The sequence below is a fragment of the Leuresthes tenuis genome, unplaced genomic scaffold, assembly GCF_036924035.1.
Source record: "Leuresthes tenuis unplaced genomic scaffold, fLeuTen1.0.hap1 SCAF_5, whole genome shotgun sequence".
Classification (NCBI taxonomy): domain Eukaryota; kingdom Metazoa; phylum Chordata; class Actinopteri; order Atheriniformes; family Atherinopsidae; genus Leuresthes; species Leuresthes tenuis.
The window spans coordinates 29,023,581-29,044,593 of record NW_027325359.1 but is presented as its reverse complement, the minus strand read 5'-3'; the positions used below and the strand labels follow the sequence as shown (position 1 = coordinate 29,044,593).

The 21,013-nt window shown below is 42.0% G+C and overlaps 1 protein-coding gene across 1 annotated transcript in view; it reads left to right on the top strand.

The window, feature by feature from the left end:
- The window catches only part of znrf1 (zinc and ring finger 1), a 65,130-nt gene that overhangs the window by 31,561 nt on the left and 12,556 nt on the right, over positions 1-21,013 (top strand). The window contains exon 2 of the mRNA XM_072386584.1: positions 10,784-10,879. Within this exon, the coding sequence (XP_072242685.1) occupies positions 10,784-10,879 (96 nt within the window). The remainder of the gene's footprint in view (positions 1-10,783; positions 10,880-21,013) is intronic.

The window sequence follows — 21,013 nt, the reverse complement described above, 5'->3', positions numbered from 1 at the left end:
CTTTTGCTGCCATTTAGTTTAGTTATGTTTGTATCTGGGTGCTGGCTGGTTGTCTCCTGTTGTTTTTTCAGGCTGGGCTGGACGGCTGGGAGGAGCACTCTCACATTCACACCTGTGCCCCATTACCAATCTGGCACCTGTTAAAGCCTGCTCCCTCCTGGCCTGCGGTGTCGGAATATTGTCTCACTATGGCCGAACGCGCATGCTAGTTGGATGTCAAGCCAGAGAGCTCTACCCAGCCCAGTCTGCTACCGAGCCATCCCGCAGCCCATAACCGAGCCTGCCTTCACGAGCACATACACGGGAACTTCGGAACACGGGAACCACTCGTCCCCCGAGCCTTGCACGGAGTCACCCGGACGCAAGACCTCCTTCCACCTCACCCGGACCCTGGTTCATTCCCCTCGCCTCCTGAGATCCTTAACTCCCCCCTCCCTTAATAAATCCCTTTTGATCTTCACCTTCTGTCTGCTGTTCGCTTTTGGGTCCAGTCCTCTCCAGAACCTAACAGAATATTCCGACCAAGAAATATGGATCCAGCGAACCCAGACGCCCTCCAGGAAGCCCTCAGCACACAAGGCATTTTGATCGGTAAACATGATCAGCTGTTGAGTGGAGTTATGGGAACTTTGCAATCACTTTCCCAGAGCGTGCAGCAGTTAGCCGCTCTCAGATGTCAGCGGCCAGCTCCGCTCCTCCTCCACCAGTAAACGACCCACCTGTCACCTTACCCTCGGCTCCTGGAAAGGAACCCATGGTTCCCACTCCCGAACCTTACGCTGGTGAACCAGGTTCATGCAGTAGATTTTTGTTAAATTGCACCTTAGTCTTTGACCTTCAGCCCTCTAGTTACTCCACTGACAAAGCTAAGGTAGCGTTTTGTGTTAATTTATTAAGAGGTAAAGCGGCCCAGTAGGCCACTGCGTTGTGGAATAGCCACTCGGCAGTTTTGAGTTATTTTTCAATGTTTTCGACTGAGCTTCGTAAAGTTTTTGATCACCCTGTTAAAGGGCAAGAGGCCATGAACCGGCTATTTTCGTTAAGACAAGGGTCTGGATCAGTGGCCAGCTTTTCCGTTGAGTTTCGTATTTTGGCTGCAGAGTGTGGATGGGATGAGCCCGCACTAATGACCTTGTTTGCCAGGAATTTGTCCGAAGAATGAACTGGCCTCTCGAGATGACTCGACCTCTCTCGAGCAATTGATTGCTTTAGCCATTAGGCTAGACAATCGTCTCCGGGAACGGAGGAGGGAACGGGCCAATCGGACCCGTAGCCCAGCCCCATCAGCGGGTCCCGGTTCTAGCGCCCCTGGTTCCCCGTCTTGGAGTCCCGCTAGGCCTTCCGCTCCCCCTCCTTCCTCTGAAGAACCTATGCAGCTGGGCCGAGCCCGCCTATCTCCCTCAGAACGCCAGCGACGGATGCAACTACGACTCTGCCTTTACTGTGGACTCGCGGGCCATTACGCGGCCACTTGCAGGGCCTCGCCAAAAGATCCAGCTCACCAGTGACCGAGAGCATTCTGGTGAGCAACACCTCCTCCTCTCGCTCTCTCGCCCGTATATCGCTACCTGCTATGCTGAGAAGCGACCTCCAGTCCTACCCCCTACGTGTATTCATAGACTCGGGGTCAGACGACAATTTCATTGATGAGAACTTTGTCACACAAACCAACATCCCTCTCGAGCTCCTAGAAACCCCCAAGTCTGTTAACGCCCTGGACGGTCGGCTCATCGCCAAGGTTACCCATCGCACTGTCCCCCTCACACTCACTATTTCAGGCAACCACAGTGAGATTATCCAGCTGTATGTGATACCCTCCCCTCTGTCGCCAGCTGTCCTTGGTCTACCCTGGCTAAAGCTGCATTATCCCCTTCTCGACTGGAAAACGTCGTCCATTTCCAGCTGGAGCGTCTCCTGCCACGCTCTCTGTCTTAAGTCCGCCATTCCGGAGCCCCGTCTGTCTGCGTTTCCCCAATCACCTCCAGATCTTTCCTCTGTGCCTTCTGAGTACCATGATCTCGCCATGGTCTTCGATAAGGATTTAGCACGCAGAACCCCCGCCCTTATGACTGCGCCATCGACCTGTTCCCTGGAGACCCTCTCTCCACTAGTAGACTGTTCAATGTGTGTCGCCCGGAGAAAGCAGCCATGGAAACATATATCAACGAGTGTCTGGCTTCTGGTCTGATTCGACCCTCCTCATCCCCTCTGGGAGCGGGCTTCTTTTTTGTCGAGAAAAAGGATGCATCTTTATGCCCCTGCATTGATTACCGGGGTCTTAATCAGATTACCATTAAGAATAAGACTCCTCTGCCACTCATCGATCCCTCATTCGAGCCGTTATGCCATGCCCAAGTCTTTTCCAAGTTGGACCTCTGGAACGCATATCACCTCATCAGGATCCGCGAAGGAGATGAGTGGAAGACCGCGTTCAACACACCCCTGGGACAGTTTGAATACCTGGTCATGCCCTTTGGACTCACTAATGCCCCCGCCGTTTTCCAGACCCTCATGGACGACCTCTTCCGGGATATGCTGAACCATTTCGTTTTCATCTACTTAGATGACATCCTTATCTTCTCTCGGTCTCTCCAGGAACACCGTCAGCATGTGAGGTTAGTTCTCCAGCGTCTGCTTCAAAATAAACTGTATGTCAAACCAGAGAAATGCGAGTTCCACGCCCCCTCCGTCAGCTTTCTTGGTTACATCATCGCTCAAGGCCAGCTGGAGCCTGACCCTGTCAAAATAAGGGCCGTCGCCGACTGGCCTCCTCCCGAGAACCTCAAGGAGATACAACGCTTCCTGGGTTTCGCCAACTTCTACCGCCGCTTCATAAGGGATTACAGTAAAGTAGCCGCCCCACTCACCCATCTGACCTCCACCAAGATCACCTTCCAGTGGACCCCTGAGGCCGACAGCGCTTTCTCCAAGCTTAAGTCACTGTTCACGAGTGCCCCCATCCTTAAGCATCCAGACCCCTCCCTCCAGTTTGTGGTGGAGGTCGACGCCTCTGATGCAGGAGTGGGAGCCGTTCTGTCACAAAGAGATCCCTCCACTCAGAAACTGCATCCTTGTGCTTTCATCTCCCGTCGACTCAGCCCTGCCGAGAGTAACTACGACGTGGGAAACCGTGAGTTGCTGGCGGTGGTTCTGGCTCTTCAGGAGTGGAGGCACTGGCTCGAGGGCTGCAAGCAAGCATTTCTCATATGGACCGACCACAAGAACCTCTCTTACCTCCGCTCTGCTCGCCGGCTCAATCCATGTCAAGCCCGCTGGTCGCTGTTCCTCAGCAGGTTAAATTATACGCTGTCTTATCGTCCCGGCAGTCGTAATGGAAAACCGGACTCGCTCTCCCGCATTTATTCACGCTCAAGTCCCCAGGATTTGGATCCTATTATTCCCTCCACCTGTGTGGTGGGGGCGGCATCTTGGGAGATTGAGTCGGTGGTGAAGGGAGCTCAGAGGAATGTTCCAGATCCTGGTGGTGGTCCTCCTAATCGGTTGTTCGGTCCCCCTGCAATCCGATCACAGGTTCTGCAGTGGGGACATTCGTCTAAGCTGACGTGTCATCCAGGAACCCAACGCACCTTAGTCTTTCTCCGCCATCGCTTCTGGTGGCCGGGGATGGCCAGGGATGTTCGCGAGTTCGTGGCTGCATGTTCTGTCTGTGCCAGAAGCAAAGTTTCCCATCGGCCTCCTGCTGGTCTGCTGCGTCCTCTACCCATCCCCAGCCGCCCATGGTCACATATTGCCGTGGATTTCGTCACCGGGTTACCCCCATCAGAAGGTAACACAGTCATACTCACCATCATTGATCGTTTCTCCAAAGCTGTGCATTATGTTCCCCTCCCCAAATTACCCTCTACCTTGGAGACCGCAGATCTTCTGTCCAAGCATGTATTTAAGCTCCACGGGATTCCCATTGACATTGTGTCTGACCGCGGACCGCAGTTTGCCTCCCGAGTGTGGAGCACTTTCTGTAAAGCGGTGGGTGCATCAGCCAGTCTCTCCTCGGGTTATCATCCCCAGACAAACGGCCAGACGGAACGAGCCAATCAGGACCTGGAAGCAGCGCTACGCTGCGTGACCGCTCATCACCCGGTCTCCTGGAGCTTCTTCCTGCCCTGGATCGAGTATGCACACAACTCCCTCTCTTGCTCCGCCACAGGTATGTCCCCATTCATGGCTTGTTACGGCTTTCAACCCCCGTTGTTCCCAGCCGAAGAGGAGGAGGTGGCAGTTCCTTCCGTGGAGGAGCATCTTCGGAGGATCCGGGAGGTTTGGAGGAACGTGAAGGCAGCACTCACTCGCTCCACTGAGAACAACAAGTGGCTAGCAGACCTGCATCGCTCTCCGGGCCCTGAGTATGAGGTCGGGCAAAAAGTGTGGCTCTCCTCCCGAGATCTCCCACTCCAGACGGAGTCACGTAAGCTGGCTCCCCGTTATGTGGGGCCCTTCACAATTTCCCGCATAATAAACCCTTCCTCTGTCCGTCTCATCCTCCCGGATTCTATGAAGATTCATCCCACGTTCCATGTTTCCCTCCTCAAGCCTGTCTCCACCGAACGCGCATGCTAGTTGGATGTCAAGCCAGAGAGCTCTACCCAGCCCAGTCTGCTACCGAGCCATCCCGCAGCCCATAACCGAGCCTGCCTTCACGAGCACATACACGGGAACTTCGGAACACGGGAACCACTCGTCCCCCGAGCCTTGCACGGAGTCACCCAGACGCAAGACCTCCTTCCATCTCACCCGGACCCTGGTTCATTCCCCTCGCCTCCTGAGATCCTTAACTCCCCCCTCCCTTAATAAATCCCTTTTGATCTTCACCTTCTGTCTGCTGTTCGCTTTTGGGTCCAGTCCTCTCCAGAACCTAACAAAACTCTTTGTAAAGTTGTTAAAAGGTCCAATTTGAAACCTTAAACAAAAAAATAAATGTAAAACTACCATAATGATCCTACTTTAATAGACATTAGGCTTTTCGAGACAACTGCAGAAAGTGTTTCTAGTAAGGGTGTAAAAATTTGTCAATTTTCCCCAAACTGTACAGTTGTATTTTGAAGCCGTAGGAAGGTTGAACTTGGGTACTTCTTAAAAACTTCTTGGTCGTTCATCCAAACACAGATGCAGTTGTTTGTGGCCTTAATCATAAACACCTGAGAACTTGTGGATAAAAGAAATGCTAGGGAAAGCATACTTTTGGGTCAGCATTTTTTTACTGCTGGAGAGCACCACACTGCTTATTCCTTTGTATTTTGAATCTTATCCCTTATGAATGAGAAACTGTACTTAATTAAATAAAAGTCCTATTTATGTCAGCTTTGATGATGACTTCACTTTATGGTGCAAGTCTGTATGTCAGGTCGTTGCAGTTGTGATAAAGTTCTTTGTTTTTCTTTGTTATTTAGTGTTAAGTGTTCTCACTGCTGGAAAGCTTTAACTGTGTGGTAAAAACATGTCTATTTTGAAATAAACCACATCTTCTGAGTGTACAGTCCACATTTACCAAAGTGTGCACACACATCCAAAAGCAGATTCTCACATAAGCACCAGCATAATTAATTTATGATCCAGTCCTGTGACTTATTTTTGTCCCTATCTGACCTTCTGCTCTCCCTGAATATAAAATGTCCTCCAAGATTCATGGTGCTCGGCTGCGTTCAAGACAGAAATGACTGCATAGCTAAAATCATGCCGGACGATGTATCATAATCCTTCATTTCTCCTCAAACATGCCTCACCTTCCCACTCATTTTTTCCATCTCTTTCTCTGCTCGTCCCTTTGGAGCATCTGAAAATAGCAGCCAAGGGAAAAGTGGGTCAGCTGCCATGTAATAGTGTGTGTAGTGAATTCATCTGTGCGTGTTTGTAACCCAACAATCTGCCAAACTACAGTCCTGCTTTCCTTTTTAAAGGGCAACATTTTTTCACAAATCAGCATATTTTCTTTGCAGTCAATCTTTGATTTATGAAATTAGAAGCACATTTATAGGTTACTTGCACATTTCTTCTGTTAAACAGATTTAAATCTCTTTTAAATTAAATTTAGTCAGTACACAAACATCAATATGTTTACATTTGTGTTTATGAATGTCTCAAAAATGTGATGTTACAAGCTCAAGGTAACGATTTTAAATGTCTTTTCAAGTCATAGAAATAGGAAAGAATCTCACGTGAGTGGAGCGATATCAGGCGTGGACATAAAATTCAATCCAAGCTGTTTAAAGGCGGCCTTTCTCACATCTTTTGGTTACAACAAAATCAAACATGTTTAATATTTCTTAAGTCTTTAGTCTTGTTTTATGCCCAAAAACATGCATGTTGGGTTAATTGGTGACGCAAAGTTATCCCTAGGTGTGAGTGTGAGCTCCCAGCCACTGGTCCCAATCCTGGATAAATGGTGAGGGTTGCATCAGGAAGGGCTTCCGGCGTGAAACGTGTGCCAAATCGATGATGTGGGATTGACTCGCTGTGGCGACCCCTGATAGGGGGAGGGCCCAGAAGAAGAAGAAGTGTTGTTCAGTAACACGTTCTTGGTTTTTAACCAGTACGTGCGCTGCTGTCACTTCGAAATTGAAAGTCATGACCCAAGAGTGACCATGTCAATGAGGCAAAGAAAAAGTACGGTTTAAATGGACCGAACCAAAGTGTGTTTTTTCTTAACAGCTGTTTTTTCAGCATACGACGCTTCACATATCGGTGCTGCTAATCAGTTGACTTTATAGTTGTTAAGACTCGCCACCAGGTGCACAATGGGAATAATCTCAGAAAAATCTACTTCTAATCTTGCAGATAGCGACACTGCAAGATAATAAAAGTCACATCTAAAGGCAACGTCACTGAACTAAAAGTCACAGACTGACAACTTCCGTTCGGGAGGCTTAACATTTTCCCATTTTTACAAACAGATAAATAATCTTTTTTTTTTTATAAACTTTAGTTTTTCCCGGTTCTACTGACTCGTCACACACTGTCACGCAATGAAGTCCCAAAATCTTCTAGAGATGTTGCCACATGTTCGCAACATTCACTCCAGGATTCGAACAGAGATTTTCCTCTCATCCCCCAAGTGAAATATCTGAAATTTTTTACGGAACATTTGCCACCACTGTGAAACTTTGCTAAATGTTAGTCCTTTCTGCTGACCTGTAGGCTGCTTTCCGCTCCCGTCTCGCTGTTCTGGATACATACAGATACATGTGATACCTAAAACGGACACTTCCATAACGTGATTGCTGCAGCACTTGCACCGCTTCCTTCGAATTCCCAAGGAGCACATCTCCTACAGAAGGCTTCCAGTTTTGAAGTGCTTGTGGCTGAACTACGAATAAATTTCGGACCAAACTGTTCGCACATTCTCCCAAACATCCCTGGTATTCATGTGTGAAAAGGGCTGTATAGACTAGTATACATGAGTTTGCTGTGTCATGTCTTTAACCCACATGGTAACCCCAATATGTCACTTTTGGATGTGCAGGGTTTCCTGAGATGGTGCGTAACAGCTTAGAGATGCATCATTCGGGAAAATCAGAAAAGTTCTCATCAGCAAAACTTACTTTCTTGTTTTTAATAGCTAAAGTAGGACTTTCCCTAATTTTAACTACGTCCTCTTAATGCATAAGGTAGTAGTACATTAATAGAGCGAAGGTAAAAATAAAGACTCACTGAAGAACAGAAGAAGGTGGAAAAACATTGGTGCCATGGTTGGTTTCTAACATGAGTCTCATGTTTGGAGTCAGTTGACATTACCTCCTCCTTTCACCTTATACAAGCCATGGTAACTTGTTTATAACTAAGCATCGCAGAATGACGTTTTCTCGTTGGTGTTTGTTACTGATGTGTCAGAAGGATAACTGACAATGTGCAACTATAGAGCGCTTCTTTGTGCATCTGAAAGTGACAATAAAGGGACCACATCTGTTGTCAGCTAATGCAAGCATTTCTCCGGTCGGTTTCTCATAAACAAAGCAATCTTCACACTCACTATGTGTCTTATCAGCCAGTGTTAAGTAGACCACAAGTGATTTTTTCTCAAATAAAACCTTTTAAGCTGAACAAATAGCAGTCTGTATGTACAGATTGGCAGTGCTGCTGGTGTCAACATATTGTGTTGCAAATTCCCAACATACTTTTTAAATGTATTAAAAGTGTATTTGTAGCCTGTCAAAGGTTTTCTCATGTTAATGAAAATAGTAATTCAATGACAGTTTCCTTGAATATGTATTGCTGTTAAAGTAATGTCTTGGTGACAGAGCAGTCAAATTTCAAAGAGGTTAAAATCCATTGCTCCAATAAAATAAAGATTACATCCTGGGAAGTGCAGGATCCAAGGTTATTGGAGCATGACCTTTTCTGGGAACGCAACCAAAAGCACATACAATTATAAAGTCCTGCTGGACCACCATAAGTTCAAGTGAATTTATTTAAACAAGTCATATTTCAGTCAGTCAAAAGATAAGAGAAAAGAAAAAGAATATTCGGACTATCAAATCTCTTACAAGAAGCAAAAACCCAGTTGGAATAAACCCCGGCTAATCAGGGTTAAACTATCACATGATTGAAGCAAATGGTAATATAACAATTCACAGTCACTGCAAAACTGTCATTAAGAAGTGTTACAGCCCAGTGAAAGCCAAAAGAAAAGCCAGTTCTTTTAAAAACTATTTCCATGATGAGTTAGTCACATTTTTGTGAAAACTCGAATAATTGGCACATGAAACCCACCACTTATACCTGCTGAAACATCACAATCTAACTGATCCTAAAATAAAAAAAAAGGACCACTGCTGTTTTTAATGGGGCTCCCTTTTATCAGAGAAGTTGTGTTTATTTTCAGCTGTGTGCAAACTCGGCTCATGTGGCTCAGTGGTTGATCTAATTAGCTCTTATGTGTTTAACTAATACGGTTAGGCCAAATGGGTCCCATCTAAACAGCACAGGAGGAGTCTGCTGAGACAGCTCCAACGTTATAAAACAGAGTGAAAATGTTTGAGAGGATGAAAATGAACAGATGAAGGCTTTACTGTAAAGTATTTGGAAAGATATACTGACTGTTTATAATGCTCTGTAGAAAACTGATCATACCAGCCATGAGTTGGACGTTTGAATTTTCATGAGGTTATTTTTCTAATTAAACCTGGACAGCAGTACCGTTCAAAACAGTTGTTCTGTTCCTATATCACAGACCCAGTGTATATTCCTCATATAGCACCTTGGGCCTGTTTTAGGCTCTCTGCAACATGTTCATTCTTAGTTTTAAGCCACATTATGACTTCAATATCAAGCTGAATGCATAAAAAGATAACTTCTGTCTTTCATTGGTCACAGTTTAGGTGATGGAGTGTGTTTGAATAGCTGAATTCACCCCAAGTGTTTGATGTCTGTGTCAATTTCTGACTTATATATATGTTATATTTATGTAGATTATTGTTTAAACAGATTTAATTCAAGCAAATACAACCTCTATATTTATGCCACCTAAATCAATTTTGCATTGACATCTTCTCTTTTGAAACAAAAATAAGTGATTGTTATATTTATGCTATGTTTTCCTATTTAGGTAATTTTCCCTCAGAAAATGTTTACTACAACAGCATCATTTCAATTTGTACATTAATAAAGTATAATTCTGTTAAATAAATCACATCTCAACCATTTTTTCAGGAAACGTGGATTTCTTTTTCAAGTTCCCCCAAAAAATAAAAAAAAATAGCACAAAAAATGTAATTCTCTTGACTTGAGTGTTTTAATGTGAGAAAGCACAGATCTTCCTACATTTATATAAGAAATATATGCTTGTACAGTGAAAACCGTCTTTACTGAGGCAGCATTTTACTTAATGTTTTGTCTTTCTGTTGAATTTCAGTTACACTTTAGCTATGAACATTATAGATATCCAATGCTCTGGAGATTATTTTGGAAACAGTGCAATATAAGCTTGAAAAAAACTGATACAGACGTAATTTGATTAGCTGTTCGGATCTGATCTGACTGAGGGTGGTTGGAATAATGTATAACCAGAGGGGATTTTAACAGATTCTAACTAACCACCTAAAACCCAAACTTATAACCCTTGAAAATGAATTTTAAAGTCTCCAACTGAAACAGAAAAATAAATAATTTAACTCAAATGCAGCCAGTAAACAGGCCAAACTCAATAAGCTTGGTAATTTGAAATACAATAAAACTATTTCCCTATCAGCCAGCCAGTAAAACTTGTCGTGTGGATCCCAAATATGTGGTTAAAACTGACTGGAAGGTCATTATCTTAGCTAAAATTTGTCCTCATTTCAAGCCCAAAGCTAGATTTGACACCAGTTGTTATCATTCTCTTGATTTCTGGCTCATAATAGATATTTTTCCAAAGCAGTGGAATCAAGTAAACTATAATTTGCATTAAACAGCTTTGCGTTACTTCGTTTGAGATGAACCCATCAGTGTGCTTTCTGTCAGCGAGCAGCATCCATTCCCACTTTGTCATAGTTTGACATCTGAGGGGAACCAGGGGCCCTAAACAGCAACACTTAAGTGGTCTGTTGATGGGTGATTCATCATCGAGGCGTCAACACTTAGATTATCTCGGTGGAAGATGAATGTCTATCATTATTAAGATCTGAAACACCTTTTTCAGCCTATGTGACGAAAACTAAAGCCCCCCTTTTTTCCTTTCATTTAAATGTTTGTAATGATGTTACAGGTTATCTGGTTGAAATGTGCGACACAAATACAGCTTGTGATAAAGCTGGTGTTTGCTTTTTTTGACTCTTACCATTTGTCTACCTAGGATTCAAGTGTCCTGTCTGCTCCAAGTCTGTGGCATCCAATGAAATGGAGGTTCACTTCATCATGTGTCTAAGCAAGCCTCGCCTCTCTTACAATGGTAAGAAACATCTCTTTGTGTCGTTACCTTTTCCTATCTGGTACTTGGAGGGAAAAGCCAAGCTCGCTGGCGTGCCAGGAAATAGGAAATTATTTACTTTTTCAACATATTCAGTGATCCCTTCCTAATATTGTACCAGGTCTCCTGCAGCTGCACTCATGAATATTCGTGACAAGGTGGGTGGGTCCTCATACTGATGCGTGTTATTGAGCTGGTTCTCCACATCATCATGAATCAGATGAATAAGTTAAGTCATAAGAATTTATGGAGTGGCTCTACACAACCAGACATATTCAGTCATTCGGTTTAAAATATACAAACACAGCTGAGGCCTCTTGGCAATCAACCCTGGCCATAACATGTAAACTCTTAAGTTTCACAAGATGTTTCTGGTGCCATCTGACCCCATTATGTCTTTATTTTCCACATTCTGCTGGAGCAGTGGGAACTCTGCAAGATGTAAACAGCACAGCTTAAAGTACAGAAGCATTAACCACTAATTAGTTGGAATTTAAGGAGAAAAGTTGGTTGTGCATTTAGCGGCTTAATGGTGTCAGTAATTTTTTGCTTATTCTGGATAATAATTTACCGTACAGGTCTTGCATCCTTTGAATTTTATCATTTTACAAAAAGGGCAACGGCCACAAAAAAAGAAGTAAAATATTTTGATTTGATACTTCTTCCAGAATCCTTGCAAAGGTCTTGGTTGAGAAGGTAAACTAGCTTCCTTAAATTGCTTTTAGCTTACCATCAATAATCTTGAAGGTTAATGCTCAGCCTGGTCTCACTGGTGTACAGCAGTGTGAAGGTGTGGGGATGTCAGAGTCTTTTATTTTCCTGTATTGATCTTCTGTGTAGTGCTGCTGTGTGTTGCCCTGTTAGCTCATCCTTCACTGTCTCCATGCTGTCCTGCTTCCTTTCTCCCTGTTATTCTACCACCAGCTAACCTATTCAATTTCATGACCAAAAATCTATGACACCAGACTGTGTTTTGTTGGATTGATACCTGCTGTTGTTTGAAGACTTTCGGGTATTTGTTGGAGTGGTTATTATTTAGCTGATAAGAGGCAAAAATGTCCAAATTTTTAAAGTGTTGGTTGATTATGGAACTACTAGCATTTTGAAAAGATCTGTATTAAATGGTATGTGGAAACTAAATTCCTTTATAATATTGTTTTTTTAATTGGCTCTATATGAATGAATTGGATTATTTTCAAATTAATTAATTGGATTTAATTGGGTTATGATTACAATGAATTGAATTCCAATTGGCTTGAATTGAACTATATTATTTAAGTGCTTTGCTGTGTGTAAGAACACATCATTGCGGGGCTGATCCACAAAGAAATACAGAAAATTTTAATGACTAAAGTCTGCATTGAATTACAAAGGCAGCAACTTGACAAAAAAAAATTTCTTGAATAGATACAAAGAAGAATTGTACTTCAACTCCGAAGTAGAATTATTCCCAGCTGTTAAACACGAGGCACAATATGCTTGTCACTGCAATCTTTTTGTCCTTTTAACCTACTACTACAAAATAATAATAATAATCTTCCTCTTTCGGCCTCTCCCTTTTATCAGGGGTCGCCAGAGCGAGTTGATCTCAAATCATTGATTTGGGATGTTTTACGCAGGATGCTCTTCCTGTCGCAAAGCTCACCATTTATCCGGGCTTGGGACCGGCACTAGAAATACCCTGGCTCATGCTCCCTAGTGGCTGGGTGCACACTCACAGCTAGGGACAATTTTGTAATTTCGTTTAAATTCGCAAACAACCATTCATGCCCACACTCATTCCTAGGGTCAATTAAGAATAACCAATTAACCTAACATGCATGTTTTTTGGGAGGTGGGAGGAAGAACCCACGCATACATGGGGAGAACATGCAAACTCCACACAGAAAGGCCCCAGCCGGGAGTTGGACCTGGAACCTTCTCGCTGTGAGGAGACGGTGCTAACCACCACACCACCGTGCAGCCCAGGAAGAACATTAATAAATAAATACCAAAAAAAGGTTTTGCTCACTAGTTTACCTTCATTTTCGTAATAATTTACTAAATCGGCTAACAATGTTTCACATTCAAACAGATTTTTGAAATTTCAAAAAAGTGACAGCTCGTACAGATAATTTATGCACGTCATGTAAACATCGCTTTCACATTCAAACACAACCAAAAGCTATAACAAAACAAATCTACAGGAAATTCACTTTCACGTTGTGTTTAAATAATAAAAACGTGGAAAACAGAAACTGCTGCTTCGCGTTAACCATTGGACTGTTTTTCTTGGTCTTCATGCATTGGTCATACTACAGTTTGTGGCGTGTTTTCAGATGGTTAAATAAGTTAGTTGTGTTGCTTTGCACTGCAGTCAAAATTCCAAACCTCTTATTGAATACAATTCGTTCTTGGTTAACATCACAACACCATGAATGATGGTGATCCGCTACGAATGACAAACTGTTCTTTTGGCGCTTCACCAGATATTTGTTTTTTTGTTTCTGCTCTCTGTTCATGTATATTTGTCCTTCTATTGCTACTCGTCCAAGCTTCATCCAGCGGACTTCTAGCTGCGCCAGCTGTGATAGGCACATACGGACACGTGGTCAACAGGAAGTGCTTGACTTTTGCTTTGCATTTCTAATATTGGACAATCATGTTTGTTTAATTGAAGGAAGTCAAAATTGAAACAGATTCCAGGCTCCTGTTTGTTTCACTGAGTCGGCTGTTTTATTTTTATCATGACCTGCTCATTGCTCGGAGACTCACACCTGACATGTCTGTTCATCTGACATGTCTGTTCATCGCCCCACAGAAACTCAGTGATTGTCTCTTTTTTGACTGTGGACATAGATGGACATCTAATCGGGTCACCTTGTCTTGTATTTCTGATCATAATGATAACTAAGTCGTGTGAAGTTGTTTGGGGCTGGGAGGTCAGGGAAGTAATTTTACAGCTCCACAAATAGCTGTCAATGTGGCCCACAAGGCCAGTGCTGTAAAAAATAATGTAGGTTTGAAGCCTGCAGCCAAATTCGAGCTGAAGATTGAGTGACAGAGACAGAGAGAGGAGAGTGAAACTGTCTTAAGGAAGATGGGATCCAGAGTGATGGAGTATCCTGATGGCTGATAACGGACCAGAGGAGAGAGGGTAAAAGGAGAAACACTCCCATAAATTTCTCTTTTTTTACAGCTCCTTCCTGTCCTGTCACTCTTTTTTTACAGCAAATAACTCTCCTGCATTTTCTCTGTCTATCTCTGCTCTGTGAGTCTGTCTGTTTGTTCCAACTGTGTAATCGCTTTGTAATTTCTTTTTTTCCATCTATCTCCCTTCCTCTTCGTTTTCTTTGGTTTCTGAGACCCACAAAATGGGCCAAGCTTATCTAATTTCCCAGTGTGCTCAGGGGTCCATTGTCAATCACGTGGCATTATGGCGTGTCGCACATCAGCACATCTTTCATTGTTCGGCAGCCTTTTCTGAGTGACATTTTCAATACGCTTTATGTAGGGGTGGAAAACTGATTTTAACGTTAAAGATGTAACTACAGTACAGGAACCTGATTGGCCTGATTCCACCATTAAAATCCAATTGATTTCTGCATCAATGTCAGGGTCAAAGTAGGTCCATGTAATTACTACACCGGTGCACACCGTTTGAATAGCAGCCCACCCACTAAGAGATGGAAAATTCCCGGTAAATTTCCAGAAACTTTCCATCGGAACTTTAGTTCAAGAATTTTGGAAATATTTCAAATTAGATGATTTATACATAAACAAACGCTTCCCATTAACATTAGCTGGTTTAAAATGACTCAACACACACACATTGGCTGTCCTAAAAGTCGCCAAATTAAGTAATCGCCTAATTTGCATGACTGGCAATGTGCTTGTAATTGTAATGGATGCTGTAGGAGAGAAGAATAACATTATAAGAGACACATAAAGTGAGTAAAAAACAACCTAAATATGCTTAGAACTACAAATGAGCTTTCTGCTGTGATTTATTTTAGACATTTTAGACGCTGCTTTCACATCAGAGTCTCCAATAACACCAAAAAAAGTCACTAGATTTGTCGCTAGTCGGTTTTTTGAAAAAGAGTCAGAATACTCGCTAAACATAGCAACAAAGTCTTTAAGTTGGCAACACTGATAAAATGGTGCTAGCTAGCTTACACTTAGAATATCTGATTTACCAGTTAGCTAGCTACTGTATGAACACGTTTTGATTTAATACCTGATAGTTAGGCTTTAACACTATAGATCAAATATATCTCCCTCATAATATCTTCAAAACTTACTTGACTTTATGTAGTCCTTGGCCTCAAATATGTGGCCTCAATAGTCTGTGTCTGTACTGTGAGCTCACAAGGGTAGCTTTAGTAGTTCAGAAATCTAGAAATCATCTTTGCATGTGATGGAGGAATGCACAATGCATGTAGGAGGTGCAACCTCAATAGCCCTGCAGTAAGTGATGGGCTATGTGCTTGTGACTCAGGAATAGCTTAGATAATCAGCTGTATTTGCATTAAATCTGATGGTCTACAATATATTTTCTACCAACTATATTTAGGTTCCCAACTTTCCATTTGGAAAATTTCCAGTTTATTCTCATTAATTCCAACTAATTCCTGTTAATTCCCTTGGAGAGTTTCCAACTTTTAAAATTCACTGAATTTTGTAACGCTACTGCCCACCACCTTGTTCAAATCTAGCAGTGGACTGCTTGTTCTCCCAAAGTCACCCGAATAAGTTGTTGGAACAGCATCACTCTTTACGATATCTTAAGTCGCTAAACCCAGTTTTTTGGTCAGATTTGCCTTAGTCAGTCCTCAAAATATAGACACAATATATTGAAAATATACCATCACTTCTATATCAACGTACACAATATTTGTATCACAAAATACTGCCTTTACTCCAATAACTGGTTGGCTGTGGACTTTTTTCATGTCAGACATTTTGACTTGAAACATTCTGCTTTTGTGGATGTTAAACAACTAACCAACATGCACAGGTACATAAGTGGAATACAGTACACCTTAATACACTATACACTGAAGTATCTGTATATAAATAGCAATTCATGCCATATTGGCTCTGCAATGGACTGGCAAATCATCCAGGATGTTTCCTGCTTTTTGCCTCATGGCAGCTGGGATGGGCTCCAGCCCCCCATGACCCTGAATTGGATTAGGCGGGTGTAGAAAATGGATGGATGGATGTAATCATTGTAGCATTGAACAATTCTGTATCATATTTTGTTCGTACCATGCAGTCTAATTGAAGACCTGTGGGCTCTCTGGTGTTTTTATAGGACACTACAATGGCACAGAATAAACCGAATGCACTTCTGTCGTAATTGAAGATCTTCAGGTAAGAAGGGAAGGTTTAAAGAATCTGATTATATGCCGTCATTTTCACAAAGAGAACAAGTCAGGTCTCCCATCTTGAGCCAAGTACAAAATGGCTTCACTACTTATTTTGTGCTCACATAATCTTCTAGCTTGTTAGCTGGTTGCTCACAACACAAACAAATTAGCTGTACAGACCCATCCGCAAGTACTCAACATACATGTGTCTGACCTCGTCTTTTTGAGACTATGGTGCTCTGCAGGTTCAAGGCAGAAATCCTTAGCAGTAACACTGATGGCTTTTTTTATTAACTGATCAATACTTTTAAATGATTTAATGTTTGAAATCATTTCACGTTACTCTTCATCTCCTGATAAACATATTAACACCTTAAAAATATATTGATAGGGTTAAAAACTTAAAAACAACGTAAAAGGTTGACTTTCATTCACGTTTTAGATTAAATTCTTGTGCATACACAAGCATGTGTTCAGGATATTAATCAAATGCAGAATATTTTACTTGTCTCACTAACCATAAAAATGTGAATCAGTTGCATGCATTTATGTCAATTGAATGCTTTTAAGTAGTCGTAATTCATCTTGCTACAATATGGATGAAAAGCATCTGCTTTTGAACTGTACTCAGAAGTGTTACACCAGTGTCTGGATAAAGGAAAAGGCAAAGGGATGATCAAAGACTGTGGTTGCTTAATGCTGTAGTTTCACCTGAGGCAGTTCAGACAAATCTAAACTTTGAACGGATCAAAGTGTCTCACAGAAGCTGCAGCCATTGTTTTTAGGAACTGTCTCATTAAAAGAGGTATTACAAAAGACAGGTCAACTCTGCAGCTGCCTTGAGGTACAGTGCAGCGGTTAGATTACTGATTCGGGTACGAGTGTTTGAAAGTCCAACGTAAAATGAGGAGATAAAAAGTGAAAATTCAGGGGTCAACTTAATCTAAATTACTTAAATAAAGGCCAACATAAAAGGTGTTACTGTGTCTGCATGTCGTGAGCAGGAGCAGGTTGGTAGCACAGAGAGTCCACGTGAGCTGACCACAGGATCTTTTCTGGGCTTCGACTTTCAATGATGATATTTTAATGCCTCCTGCTAAATATAACCCATCTCACGGAGAGCGAGGGGAGGGGGCGCAAAGACATGGAAGTCAGGAGGTTGGTACAGAGACACAGAAAGCCGATAGAAAGGTAAAGAAGAAGGCGAGGTATATGCAGTGCTGCCTGCCGCTCAGGTCACCAGAGAATATAAAACGAGACAAGAGAGCGGGAATTTAGTGCTGTGATTCAGGAAAGCAAAGAGCGACTCCTCTAAGTCATTATTGATGTGAAGGTGCTGGATGCCAAACGTCTGCTGGCAAGCCGGAGAGGCAGCTGAAAGTCAGGAAGGAGGCAGGCAGGTGAGGAGAGAACTAATGATTTAGAGACCCAGGAAGGCAGCACTCAGATCCCATTTCACCTTATTCTGATCACAGTCTACTGATTCACACAGTTCACAAATCATGAAATAGAGTCTGGTGCAGTTTATTCTAAGATAAAACATATTCCCATTTTCTGTTCTTTATTGCTCTCATAATTATGAGAGAAGGTAGTGATGGTTATCATTATACTTGATGGTATAGTGATAACTATGGTGATGGTGGTGAGGTGGTGATCCAAAGCTTGGGCACCAATATAAACATTTAAGTCACCAAAGTTAAGCCAGCTGCCTTCAGGAAGCCTCACTCTTATCTGATTGGTCAGCTCTGCCCACCATTCTGTATCAATTTGTTATTCTAAATAAACATTTAATATGATGCAAAATAGTATAATATACTTTTATACACATAGCATTTAAAATGTGTCCACTTGTCTTTTTAACCCACTCTTTGCTGTATTTCATCTGGATTTCGGCCATTGCATTTGTTAACAGAGTGAGTACAGAAGCTCTGTCAGTCATGTTGTTTTGATTTTTTTTCATTTGTCTCTGACTAACTGTTTTATATCGAGGAAGAACATGTGTGGCGGGAACAGGGTTGTGACAGGAGGACACGATTTGTAGTTTACGCTTGTTTAGACAATCAAAATGCTAACTTGGTGCAGTTCAAAAGTGGCTAAGTGGTTAATAAAAAACAAATCTGGCAAGACTTTTGCTGATTCTGCCATGTTTTCTTCTTTGTTGCCCCTCTGAACAGTACTCTGAACATGGTCTTTACCTGGTGTGGAAGGACCTGCAATGCTTACAAATACGAAAAGAAACATGTTGTTTATTAACGTAAAGGTTTTGTCATAGGTGTTTATTCTTGATACACGAAAACTGTTGTCATTGTTGGACCAGTGTGAATATACAACCATTAAAAGCTTCATTACGTGGCACTTGTCTCTTAGAGTTAAATGTTGGCAAAACACAAACAAATGGAAACAAAGACAAATGGAAAGTCATTTTATTGCTTTTACTGATTTTCAATTGTTTTCATGTGGATAAAAAGACAAAAAAAAAATAAAAAAGATCATATCTGTGTACATGAGTTCAGAAAAGGGTTAGAAAAAAGGAATAAATAAATTAAAACCACTCATAAGTGTGTTCAAAATCCAATGTTCACTGGACGTTGTGGAATCCAAGGCACCGTCACACAGTGTTGTCATCAGCGATGTCATCACAAGCAAATTAGGTGATTAGCTTTACTACCTTCATAAACTTTGAGTCACATCAATACTTTTCCCATTTACAAGCTTTTTGCCTTTTATAATCTTGTCTAAATGTAGGTTAAAGGTTTAATGTATTTATTTTAAAATCTTATAATCAGGTCTGAGATTAAGGACTAGTTGGTCGGGGTTAACTGGAAGGGGTTTTGGAGGGTTTAGATGCTCCATCTGGAGCCATTTAAAAGCCTTTAGGCTGCAACACATCAGGACTGTTATGAGTTACGGCACCAACTTCATCCAAATGACCTAATTTTCTAAAGCATTACACAGGTGAAGGAAACACGACTGAACAACCCTCTTAACTTGATTATCCAAGCTCAGGTTAAGTTTTTGACTTTAAATGCAATACACTTTGCACTCCCTGTCAAAGAGGCAACACGGTGTCACTTTAATCTCCGAGGGTTTCCTGGCTTGATTTGCAGGCTAGTTGGAAATTTAAGGAATAGGTGGAGCAGCTGCTGTAATTGTATCTGACAACAGATTCTTGCTGTTTAATCCAGGGCACTGAGTTTAGAGATGATAGAGAGGTATTTGTACACTGAACTGAAGAAAAGGCATAGAGAAGACGTACAGACTTGGGAAAGAAGGGAGGGATGGGGGAGGAGGAGGAGAACAGGGTTATGGGAGTTTGTTGAGGAACTCGGCTGATTTACAGTCAGAGCATATGTTCTCTGTCTTTGTCCATCTCACAGTCTATCCCAACTGTCTATTGATCTTTCTATAGAAATTTAGATGTATGTAGATAGTTTTTTTAATGATATATTTCAATACAGTTTCACCAGAAAATGTGTCCACATCTCTAAACACATAATGTCTCATATATAGTTATAAGTTGGAAGATGGTAGCATAACCCTGTAGGACAGCGTCCACATGTGGCATGACAGGGCCTGTGACTTTTGAGGAGTGAACTGTGTATCCCCTATTCATCAGTATTTTTATCATACAAACCATGTATTTTACAAACAAAACTTGGTTACTTAATCATGTGCTCTTTAGTATGTCGTTATCTTTGAACCAGGCAGCTCTTTACTGTTTATCATGTTAACTCCAGCAAAATGTTCAGCCTCACCCGTTTTTTAAATGAATCCAGCGCAAATTGCTTCGTAAATGTTAGTGCCGTTAGTATGCTGCTGTTAGCATTTAGCCATTAGCGTGTTAGCATGCTGCTGTTAGTGGTCAGCCAGTAGCGTGTTAGCATGCTGTTGTGAGCATTTAGCCATTAGCTGTAAGGTTCTGTCTCGGGCTGCTTTCACCAAGAAATCAGCTCTTAGATGAGTGTCGTGCAAGTTACCAGTTTTACTAAACTAATGGATAGCTTTTTTATGTTTTAAAACTTAGTATGAAGTCTAAGAACTATGACCAATATTTCCCTTTGAATTAGGGTTGTTGCTATATGATGATAACATTATTAATGATACAATATTGTTATTGTTATTGCCTTTGGGTGCAGTAATGTTGTTAAAATCTTATATCATGACAGCCCTAGCTGAACACTCACTAAAGGGGAAAAAGTGACAGTTTGTGGTGAAGAGTTTTTCAAGGCAGCAGTGACCTGTTTTCAAAATCATTTGAAAATGAAATATTTTATAATAAAACTCAGATGAGCTTTAGGTTCTAAACTAGAGACAAATAAAATAGTTATGTTATCGACAGGCATTTAAAGCCAGAATAATGTGCACTGAAACTAGGGCTGGGAGGTAAAACAATCCCAAAATTAAATTGTGATTAAATGTACATCGATCTAGGTGATCGGCATGAGACATTTTCAGTTGATTCATCTACGGAGCCAGCTGGGCATCCCTGAGCAGGAGTTGGTGCTAATGCATCTCTAAACTGGTTGCTAACCACCAAGAAACCCAACAGGAATGAAAATAAAACATCTCTAGTTGAAACACGCCTGGTCATATGCTTTGTGCCAAAGATGACATACAAAAGAAATAAGAAGATAATTGATGACGAGTTGCAACCAGCCTGGTTTGACTGACTGTGGATTAGAAGCTGGGCTTTGTGCTCCTGCTTCCAGAACCAACCAAATCTCCGTATCTTATGTTAAAATCAGTTGCAGTGGTGAAATAA